The 11787-nt window shown below is 37.6% G+C and overlaps 1 protein-coding gene across 3 annotated transcripts; it reads left to right on the top strand.

The window, feature by feature from the left end:
• The first annotated feature begins 3269 nt into the window (after nucleotides 1-3269).
• Nucleotides 3270-11484, top strand: LOC116210141 (THO complex subunit 1). Of its 3 annotated transcripts, XM_031543962.1 has the most exons (21): nucleotides 3270-3557; nucleotides 3756-3839; nucleotides 4197-4271; nucleotides 5074-5167; nucleotides 5783-5928; nucleotides 6006-6077; nucleotides 6959-7031; nucleotides 7124-7189; nucleotides 7297-7343; nucleotides 7771-7842; nucleotides 7923-8048; nucleotides 8138-8203; nucleotides 8298-8339; nucleotides 8413-8529; nucleotides 8645-8724; nucleotides 9051-9117; nucleotides 9375-9446; nucleotides 9550-9600; nucleotides 10366-10425; nucleotides 10515-10664; nucleotides 10854-11484. In XM_031543962.1, exons 1-21 carry the CDS (start codon nucleotides 3555-3557, stop codon nucleotides 11118-11120), a joined length of 1830 nt encoding a protein of 609 aa, XP_031399822.1. In that variant the 5' UTR covers nucleotides 3270-3554; the 3' UTR covers nucleotides 11121-11484. The 3 variants fall into 3 exon arrangements, with proteins under 3 accessions (XP_031399822.1, XP_031399838.1, XP_031399831.1); XM_031543978.1 differs by lacking the exon at nucleotides 7771-7842; XM_031543971.1 differs by lacking the exon at nucleotides 8298-8339.
• The last annotated feature ends 303 nt before the right edge of the window (nucleotides 11485-11787 follow it).

Here is an 11787-nt window from a genome sequence, read left to right as displayed (position 1 = left end):
AATTCCAGATGCATGACCCATGGCCATACATGGAAGGCATGCACGTGCATGACAGTCCAATGGGGATTCGACACGTAGCGACTGTTGGGTAGTTTTACCGCCAAATTTCTTACCGTTACGACGTTACGAGATTCTCTAGGTTGAGCGCGCCCAACGTAACGGCGGGCTGACGGAGAATGACGGCGGCCTCCATCTAGGGGATAGCGAAGCGGACCCTCCACCCTTGCGAAGTGGGGCCCACTGGGATTCCTTTGGACGCGCGTATCTAAGTTATATGGGCTTGGGCTATCGTTTTCATGGTTAGAGACCCGGCCCAGTTCTTCTTTGGGTGGGATACGTATTATGGATTGTCCAGCTGGCCAAGTCCACGAGATGAAATGAGGGGACCTGACATTAGTCTTAGCTCTGGACCTTCAGTCATTTTTGTTATTTTTTAAGGTTAATTACACTGGTAGTACAAAAATTTTAATAATGTATCAGGTTTGTTTAAAAAGTTTTTTTTGTTACTTGATGGTATAAAATGTTTCAAAGTTGCAACATGATAGTACAAACCATCATCTCGCCCGTTGTCAGGCCGTCCTTTACAAGACTGTAAATTTTATACCATCATGTAACTTGCATAAAACATTTTGTACTGTTAAGTGACAATTTCAAAACATTTTGCACCATCATGTAACGTCCCACAAAAACTGATTTTGCACCATCAGCGTCGGCTTGATGGCGTTAATGGCGAGATGACGATTTGTACTATCATGTTACAATTTTGAAACATTTTGTACCATCAAGTAGCAAAAAAAAAAATTTGGACTAACCTGATACATTATTAAAATTTTTTGGACCACCGGTGTAATTTACCATATTTTTTATGGTGCGAAAACATTTAAATAAAGCACGAAAAGTTTTTGCACTATAGTTTAACTGTTTCTACAAAAATTTCTCTAGCTAAAGCACAAAACTATTGAATTAAAGTGCGAAAAGATTTCGCATAATAATCCCTTTAGTACTAAACGTTTGAATTAAAATGCTAAACTATTGAACTAAAGTGTGAAAACTTTTCACACAATAAATTTTCGATAGTAATTGAAATAACATGTTTGAAAGTGCAAAAACATTTTGCATAATAATTCTTTAGTGCTGATGAAATAGTTATTGTGCGAAATATTTTAGCACTTTAATTCAATAGTTTCCCACTGAATTTAAAGAGCTATGCATAAATTTTTTACAATTTAGTTCAATAATTTCGATTTGAATTCATTCAATTTGAATTGGTATTTTTCCCCTTACAATAATTGTGATAGTTATTGTGAAAAAACATCTACAAAAATCAGTCTTGGACAATTTATTTGTGAAAATATATGTATAGCAGAAAATGGACCTCACTTAAAATCAGGTCAATTTTTTTTATTCTCGCTATGTAGTAATAACATTCGCTGAGGTTTTGTTCGACTCCTTTATGGAAGATTTTTTTTTTTTTGGTGGAGGAAGATGGTTTTTTAGTTCAAATGTAATAACATTCGCTAAGGTTTCATTCGACCCCTTAATGGAAGATCTCTCTCTGTTTTTTTTTTTTTTGGTGGAGGAAGATGGTTTTTAGTTCAAATGTTTCGTATTAAGGGGATTTGTGTTACATGTAATTGTTGAAAATGCGAAAATTTTAGTTCGATGTTTTCGCACAATCGAAAATGACAAAATCGATTAGAGGATCGGCCACTGGACTTTAGAAATTTCAATCTCTTAGCAGCTATAAAAGAGCAACTTGTCACGGCATAGAATGGTCGTGAGCCATCAGGCCCAATCCTTATGGCATGAAACCAATATTCATTGTAGTGATGTTGCTCGGTCAATCCGACACGATAATTTTATAATTCGTTGATAAGTTAAAGTGTGATAGTATTTATCCATATCCATATCTCTTTATTCGATAGATGATAATCTTTCATTCGTAACTTTGAACTCCTAGCGATCGACCATTTGCATCCCTTGTACATTAATATATACTGAGATTTTTTCACATTTACATAATCAAATTTTTTCGAATTTCCACAATGTATTTATATATTAGATATTTTTGAGTAGATAATTTATTTCATTTTTTTGTAATTATAAAATTCACAAATACGGAAATATCAACATAAAATAAAATCTATGTATGTATTATGTAAATTAAAATCCTCCTTAAGAGAGTTCATGAGAGCTCTCTATTCAACTGATGATGAATTTTCATTCGTAACTCTGAGCTCTTAGGTAATCGACCATTCACATCCCTTGTGCATTAATATATACTTAGATTTTTTCACATTTATAGAATTAATTCTTTTTTTAAATTTCTATAATGTATTTATATATTAGATATTTTCGATTAGATAATTTATTTCAATTTTTTTGTAATTATAAAATTCATGAATACAGTAATATCAACATAAAATAAAAATCTCAAAAAAGTATTTAAAACCCGCGGATTATATGACTAGTTGTCATGTATTTGATATATCTTTAACTAACTATTATATAACCACTTTGAGGTTTTTTTTTTTTCGGTGAACTTTGAGGTTGCCTTTTTGTATTGTAATAAATGTGATCCGTGCGCTTATGCTTGCTGATGCGGAAAAAGAGTCCCCGATGGGATCTTTTCCTACCAAGATCTTCCTCAAAATCCAAACTGGTCCGTCCTCTCCTCTTGGTCGATTTCAAAAGAGCTCTCAGCAATATCTTCACCAGCTCTCTTATCGTCTCGCCGCTGTGACTGTATGGATCACTGAAAACAATGTCGGTAGGAGGCTCATTGAGCCCTTAAGCCTTAGAGTAGGGGCTCGCGGAGCCCCCCTGGGCCTGAAAGAGCAGTGCAACCTAAAATGTCCTCTTTCTGGGAGGGGCTTACCGTCCGTTCAAGACGTTCATGAGCTCATGGGTCCCTCTGGCAAGGTTTGTCTTCGTGAGTGCAGCGGCGAAGGCCTCTGCGAGTACTTACTGAGTTCGGTTTGGCAGGCTTCGTCCGAAACATAAAATGCTCACGATTGAACGAAGACATGAATATACTCTTCAGTGCATATAATTGGTAAAAAAAGAAAAATGAAAACATAATCGTACTTGCATAGAGATTTCATTCCATTCTTATTCCACTGCAACCAAAGTTCTTCTAGGTCGAAGCTATAATTCTTAAGGGCCGAGAAGGCCCTTGACTGTCTGCTGGCCCATGAGAATATTTTCGACCGAAACTGGGCCGAATTATTAAACGCTGCCGCCTGCTTCTCGCCTTTCTTCCTCCTCCGCCTACTGAAGCTGGCTAACTCCAATCTGCTATGTTCCGTATACATCCCGCTCACACAGTCTCTCGTTTCCTCGGTGAGCTTTAAGCTCGGAGCTAACATGGGAGCTCCTGATATCTTCTGATATATCCAGCTACAGAAACAGTTGGGTTCGATCACTTCATTCATTCATCATCTCATGCTGCTTCTCTCATTCTCTCCAAACGCCCGAGAGCTGATTCACTGTCGTTGATTTTGGGTTTCGGCCTTCAATTGAGGAATCTTTCATTGTATCGCTGAACAACTAGCATGGTAAGAAAACTGTTCATGATCTCACTCTCGTCGCTGAAGTTGTTCGATTGCTCTTTCATTGTTCCTGAGCTCGACTAACATATTTAGGTAGTCAACAGAGCTTTAAGTTCATTTTTCTTGCTGCGCTGTCTTTGTGATTCAACAGTTAGTTAATTTCTTCATCTTTCGGTTAGATTCCTGATGGAGTTTGATTCTCAGGAAGCATTTAAAAGGGCAATTCTGCAACCAGGGCCACCGGAAAACTTTGCCCTCCGTATAGTTCAGGAAGTCATAAAACCTCAGGTATTCCCGTTCCCGTCACATTCGGTTACCTGAGCTATCTGGAAAGTTTTCGATATTAGAGAATGATAGCATGAATAAGTGAAAAATCAATCACCGTTTCTGGAGGCACGAGTTTAAGTTCTTGAATGTTCAAACTTCCCATGGAGTAGTAGCAGGATGTTCTCGTCAGAATCTGCTAGACCTAATGGTTATTCTTTATTATCAAATTTTAGCATTTCTTGCGGGCCTGTGCGTGGAGGGTTTGGACTACAAGTCTGTAAATACAACACAATGGCTCTAGCTACTAATTAAAACTCTATTTTGGTTTTAAGTGAATATCCGAGTAAAACATAATGAATATAATTTTTTTCTCGACAGAAACGAACAAAGTTAGTGCAAGATGAGAACCAGCTTCTTGAAAATATTCTTCGGACGTTACTACAGGACCTGGTGGTATGTTAGCTTTTCTCCTTTGTTTTTCTAAGAATTATGTTTTCTTACCTTCGCTGTCTAGCTGGCAGATCATGTTGAGTTGGGTAGGGCTCTGATTTACGGTTATGATACTCGCAGGAAAAGAGTTTCTCTGAAGCTTTTATCACAAATAAATCTCTTACTGTTAAAATCTATATGTTTTGCCTTAAATATCATACAACAGGGAGTTTAGCTGTTCCGTTAGTTAGTTTGTTTACTGCAATAGATGCAGTGAAGTAATTGAAACTTGATGTTGGACAGTGAGGGATTGTTGGGGAACATTAAGTTGGGCAAGATGCAGTGCTTTGCCTTTCACACACGGCATGCTCTGCTCCCTGTTCCTAAAATATGTTTTTCTGCACCCTCTTTGTAATCTGTTTACTTGAGCATTTTTTGCTTATGGGTTATTCGATAAATTAGTAGGTTTTTATTCTAAGCCATTTAGTTGCCTAGTCTCATGCTTTCTGTATGATTGGCTTAAACTTATCTCTGAACTTTATCATCAGCATTTTACTGCTGAAGACGTGAAATACTGTATTTAGTATTATTTCAAAGTGATTTAATCTTGTTATTGAGCATGAATGATCCTATTATTATTTGCAATATTCTAGTCTATAGTTGTATTCCAAGTTTCAATCGCCGCGCCTCTTTTCTTGGAAAAGGGTTCTGTTGTGTTTACATAATACTGTATGTCCTTTCATTGGGGCAGTTTGTGAAACTTTTCTGCTCAGAGCTATGTATAGATATCTGACTTGATCTTTTGGTTTATTGTTATGTCAAGCAGTCATCTGCTGTACAGTCAGGGGCCCCAATTATGGAGTATGGCCAATCTGTTGACGATGCAGAAACTACCCTAGGACATATTCCTCGACTTCTTGGTAATTTTAGATGAGATGTACTTAACATGACGACTCCCTTTCAATTGCTTTTGTTAAGATTTTCTGATTTAACTTTTGTTTGGAGATTTGTCAATTTATTGAATTCATTTGGGCTTCTAGGAGATATCAGGAACTGAGTTATGATATCCTGGAAGAACTTTCAAGGGAAGAAATATGAAATGAATTTAATAGTGATTATACGTTGCAAGAGAGATATTGACTGATGAGAAGAATGATTGATGTGACAAAGATATAAATTGCCTTAGATGACCATTTGATGGTTTTGATTATTACTTTCTGTTAGAAATTGAACATTTTCTTTGGTATTAGTAGAAAGCCTGGCTATCTTTGTGGTTGAGGAGTCCTCAGGAATATTAGATATGAAGAATGGATATTAGATTTTCCGAAAATTGATGTTGATGGACCATGGACCTGTGATTCCATATGGTGGAAATTTGCTTGGGATGATATTGTTACCATATGTTAGATTGAGCATGTACTACTTTTATATATTCTTTTTATTTTCTTTTGTGGCCAGCCTCCGCTTTACTATTTTTTTGCTAAATGGTTGTTTCCTTGCTCTTTTCCTTACTCTCATATCTCTGTTGCTTCCAGACATTGTGTTGTATCTTTGTGAAAAGGAGCACATTGAAGGCGGCATGATATTCCAGCTGTTGGAAGACTTGACTGAAATGTCTACCATGAGGAATTGCAAGGACGTATTTGGTTATATTGAGAGGAAACAAGATATCCTTGGAAAGGCATGTAACTTGATGATTGAGGGTCTGGAATATGATTTTAATCGTGACTCTAATTTTCTGATTAAATTGATTTACAGCAAGAGCTTTTTGCTCGTGGAAAACTTGTGATGTTGAGAACATGCAATCAACTATTACGTCGATTATCAAAGGTAGTAAATTTTCCTTCTCAGCATTAAGGGTAGTCTATTGAAACTTTGCTGCAATTTTCACTCTGATTTCTCCATGGCTTCTGCCTTATATTAATATATAGTCTAGCTTTGTCTTTCATTTAAAATTGCATGCTAAACTTTTGGCTTGTAATGGGAAAATCTTGTTTGGTGTTTGTGGCAGATAGATTATGATTTCTGTGTTGCATATTTAACTTTGGAGGATTCAGAAGTTGAGTTCTTAGGTGGGGAAGTTCCAATGGCTGAGAAGACTTTTGAGTGCTTGACATGATATTGCCATTGGTTCATTATTCTAGTGGGCTGAGAAAGTTGAAGTACTTTTCCCTTGACTAACAGCATATTGTCTGATCTTTTTAAGGCTTTAGGTGATGATTCCTCATTTTATGTCATATCCTTTTTTAATTTCCCTTAAAAATCCTTATTTTCAATGACAGTGAAGGACTTCTGGTTCTCTTGGTAATCTGTTTGTTCAAGCAATAACATTACTTCCATGAAAAGTTCCTTTCTCTTATTTCTTTGCTTTAAAGTAATCAATATGTAGAATCAGAATAACTGATTGTTGAGATCCACATGAGGACATACTTATTCTAACGGAGTGCTTAGACATGCTATGATGCTTCTCCTCAACTGTACACTTTCCGAGCGTAAATGTTCTTTTCATAACCCTTATGAATAGGAAGCCGTTAAGGTATTTAGCCAGGTCTTCTACTTGGGAAGCCTCGGGATGGTATTGTGATATATTTCAAAATCTTTATTGGGTCTCCCAACTCTGAAGCGCTAATCAAAATCACATGTGCAATCATGATGATGATGTCTTACTTAAGGTTATTTGTGTTTATTAATTCATCTTTTATATGATAAAGGCAAATGATGTGGTGTTTTGCGGACGTATCCTCATGTTTCTGGCTCATTTTTTCCCGCTATCAGAGCGTTCAGGTAATCACCCGTTCGACCACGAGTTTTCTTCATCATTTGAGTGATAATACCTACATTTTTTTTCAAACGTTCCATTTCCGATGATGATGCAGCTGTGAATATCAAAGGAGTGTTTAACACATCAAATGAAACTAGTTATGAGAAAGAGCCTCCAGCTGGTATGGGATATACTACTATTCAATGCTATTGCTTTACTTTCCTCCAAGTAACCTTGTTTCTTCTAGATATATACTTAGAAGTTCTCTTTTGTCTTGTTCTTTTTCAGGTATTGCCATCGATTTCAACTTCTATAAAACCTTTTGGAGTTTGCAGGTATAAATGTACCTTCTAGGAGCAGTTTTTTGAAACGAAGATTATTTTTATGAAAACAGGATAAAGCTGTTTGATTCTGTTCTCCTTTCACCATAAGGTTGCTAGGATATCCATATAGGTTCATTTTATTCACATATATGTGAATTCATGTTCAGGTCTCATGAATATGGTGTTTAATTCCGTCTTAGTCCTACACATAAACGGTGATTTTGCCGCGAGAATGGGCATACTACATCAGTGCTGTGCAATCTAGGCCCCTCCATCCATTAGCTTGAGGTTTAGAAGTTAGAATAATGTGGCATTGAGTATAGCTCATGATCAGATGTTCTTGTGCCTTGGCGAAAATTTTATTTGTACCGATCCTTTTTCTTTTTCTTTCTTTCTTTCTTTCTTTGATTTTATTTTATTTATTTTTGGGAATTTTCAGGAGTACTTTTGTAACCCTCCTTCATTAAGCCTTGCTCCAACCAAGTGGCTGAAATTTACATCCAGTTTAATGGTATGGAATTGGTGCTCTGCTACTTTGGGTAGTTCAAATAGATTCTTCTATTACAATTATTTCTCTTGTATTTTGCTCAGGTTGTTCTAAATACCTTTGAAGCTCAACCTTTGACTGATGAAGAGGGGGATGCTATTAATATGGAGGAAGAGGCAGCCAATTATAGCATAAAATATCTTACCAGCAGCAAACTCATGGGTTTGGAAGTAAGGGCCATTGGAAGTAGAGTTATATTATCACCGTGATATTTGATTTAAATAAGTATATCTGCTGACGTTTTGTCTTTATGCTACAGTTGAAGGATCCCAGTTTTAGGCGCCATATTCTCGTGCAGTGCCTGATCTTGTTCGACTACCTTAGGGTAATAGATGATGCCAGCTTTGCTAGCTATTTGATTGGTGATTTTTTTATTGCTTTAGTTGCGGTTAGTTGATAAGAATTTTGTTGTGGCTTAGTACCCAGGAAAGAATGACAAAGATTTGCCATCTGAAGGCATGGTTAGTGTTTTTTCTCTTTCCCTGAATTGACCATATATTGATCTCTTAGCTTCTAAATCATTGCATATTTCAGAAAGAAGAGATAAAAACATGGGAGGATCGTGTCAAGAAGATGCTTGAAGTAACTCCACCTAAGGGCAAAGATTTTCTTCATAAGATTGAGCATATATTAGAACGGGAAAAGAATTGGGTAAGGGCATCCTTTCCCTTCTCTCTTTCACTCTCATCGTTCTGCACATCTTCTCTTGACTGATCCTCATTAGTCTAGTTTAATTGTTGTGAATATCCATGCTGCCACTTGCCAGGTTTGGTGGAAGCGCGATGGCTGTCCACCTTTTGAGAAGCAACCACTGGAGAAGAAGGCACAAGATAGCACAAAGAAAAGGTACGCTGGTAATGTTTGTACATGCACAACTATAGGAAAAGGTTCTCCTAGAATCTTCATTCAAGGTATATTTCTAGAAGTAATCTCCTTAAGAAGATTAATTAGTATGGGAGTGAGGAATGGAGTTTCTTCCACTGGGAAAATTGGTTGGCTAACCTTTAAAACGTGCCTATTCTGTTATTATCTACTTGATCTGAGAAAATTTATCAGTCAAATGAATTTATTGACCTATACTAGGAACGTGGGCCTTCGTTATATTCATAAATCAAATATTTGTGCTTCTATCTAGATACGATTACAAGAAGTTGCTCGTGTGAATCTTTCAGGAGACCAAGGTGGCGACTAGGAAATAAAGAATTGTCACAACTTTGGAGATGGGCAGATCAAAATCCAGTATGTGCTACTTCCTCTCCCCTCTGTTCTCGCGGACACACACACACACACACACTGGAAACCCTTTTCCATGCAATTGAGATCAAGAGGAAGGGGCTCCTTTACTCTAGTGTCGTTTTATGTTCTGTCATCTAGGTTGATGTTTGACCAGTCATTACTTCTAAAGATTAAAATGTTGCCTATCGTTGCAGGTTTATCTCTTAAGAATGTCAAGTGAGCCTTCTTAACTTGTCATCTCAAATCTTTTTTGTTCACAGAATGCATTAACTGATCCTCAACGTGTCCGCACTCCTTCTATCATGGATTATTGGAAACCCTTGGCTGAAGATGTAGGCATACTTCTTACTTGATGGTTGCTGTTTTGAGTTTCTAATCTTGTTTCTCCCTTTTATTTGTGAGTTAACCTTCAGCTATCTTTTCATGTAAATACAGATGGATGACTCAACTGGAATAGAAGAAGAATATCATCACAAGAACAATCGGGTAGCTTTTGGTTCATGAATTTGTTTTCTATCTTTATCCTTGGTACACTTAATTTTGTTTTATGCAGTCTGGTGCTTTATCCATTGATCTCATGTTATTAGGGTGAATTATTGTCCCACATTGTGGCAAATGCTATAAGTTCGACTGTTTTATGTCTAAAAGTGTGGCATCTTTTAGATAGACCAGGGAAATGAATGTTAAATGAAAATATGATGGAACTAGTGAATTTAGATCATTCCCTTTGACACTTAAAACAATATTTCTGAACTTGATGATGGTTTACTAATTCGGCAGCCAAAGTTTACCTAGGTCTAAGCGGTTAACCATGTCAGGGTGGATGAAGGTGAGGTTATATGAGCCATGGCTTCTTTGGAGAAGTCTGAGTGGCACTGTTTGGTGCTTTTTATTATCATTTTCAGGCCACATGGTTTGCGCTAATTAAGGGTGGGTGTGATCTGATTCTGAGCAATGTATTATATTGCAGTCACTTGCAATTCTGAACCATAGATTATTCTTTTATCATCCTTTATGCTGGTTCTTGATATTGAATCGGGCATTTGTCTGCAATTCTGGTCGGCATATTAAAGTACCTCCTCTTCTAGTGCGGTCTAGTCTAGTTCCAAAACAAATAAAATACAAGTGGAAGTTGAATTTGCTTAAACAGGAACCAGTATGATGTGGCTGGTTGGTCATGGATCAAAGACTTGAACTGGTTTAATGTTGGGTTATTCATAAGTTGTGTGGTATTCTGGTGGTCTAATGCAGGTTTATTGCTGGAAAGGTCTTCGTTTCTCAGCTCGACAGGACTTGGAAGGGTTCTCTCGAGTATGATCAACTTTAAATTCAACATATTATTTAGTGCGTGGTTGCTTCATTCGATTTGATGATGACTGTTTTGGCTCTGCTCATTGCAGTTCACGGACCATGGTATTGAAGGGGTTGTACCATTGGATCTTTTGCCACACGAGGTTCGTTCCAAGTACCAGGCTAAACCAAACGAAAGGTCTAAACGTGCAAAGAAGGAAGAATCGAGGAATGCTACACTCCAAGCTGAAGAAAACCAGGTATTTGTGCAACTCTTTTTGACCGGGCAATTGGTTCTGTAGGAAATTGTCTTTCATTCATCATCCTCATAACATGCAGACATTAGACACATAGTGTAGGTCTGTGCTGAGGTGAGGAAACCCTTTCCTTCAGAGTACATAGCCTGTTTTGGATTTTACTCAGTTTTTTTCCCCCTCTTTCGGGTCAAGATTGCCACACCTGCAAGCGAGAATGATGAAGCTGTGAGGGGTGACCTCGATTCCTCAGCCACACCAATGGAAGCAGATGCAACGCCGGTTGCTGGTGGTGTCTCTCAGGGTGGTACTCCAACGCCAGAAGAACAGTTAAAGGAAAGCCCTGATACTGATGCAGACCCTGACAGCGGGCAACTCGAAGCGGATGCAGAAGCAGAAGCTGGGACGATTGATGGGGAGACCGATGCAGAGGTCGATGTCGATGTCGATGCAGTAAGCTAAGCTGAGACGCCATAGACTGCCACATCTGAAGACTCGGAAGCTACTTTATGGTCCCTTTAGTGGAGCAAATATTGGGTGAGTCTTACTCGTTTACTTGAATGTGTAACACCCAATGAAAATGTTTGAAAGTGAAAAGCTGACCTCACAATGGGCCCACAGGTTCCTACTGATAAGCATTTTGATTGATTTTTACTCATTCAACTTTGGAAGAGATACTCATTGAATATTTTCTCCCTTTTAGTGCTTGTTAACGGGCCAAGATTGCAGGTGTCATGCAGTCGGAAAGTTATGAGCAGCAGGTCATGTTTATCGTCTATGTAGCTTGATGATTTTGACAGCCGAGTTCAAAATTTATGTTTCTTGACATCATAGAGCAGTAGATTCTACTGCAACTTTTCTCGAAAAACACAAAGATAACGTGATGAGGGGTGAATAGTAATTTAAGGAAGGGCATAATTTTACGATTGTAAGTTGTAAAACAAATTTAAAATATAACGATTTAGAGGAATTTCCCACCCAAGGGGACTGAGAGACCGGACATCCTTGGCAACCAAATGCGACTACATTGGAAATCATAATTAATATCAGATGATGCCTCATCCTTGGCCCATCCAGGTAATTAAGTTCATTTATAACATTTTCCTCAAAGAGTCTGGGATCATGAGTT

This window comes from Punica granatum, chromosome 1 (assembly GCF_007655135.1).
Source record: "Punica granatum isolate Tunisia-2019 chromosome 1, ASM765513v2, whole genome shotgun sequence".
In the NCBI taxonomy this organism is placed as follows: domain Eukaryota; kingdom Viridiplantae; phylum Streptophyta; class Magnoliopsida; order Myrtales; family Lythraceae; genus Punica; species Punica granatum.
Note: the sequence above shows the minus strand (reverse complement) of the source record. Positions and strands in the feature narration are given on the sequence as shown.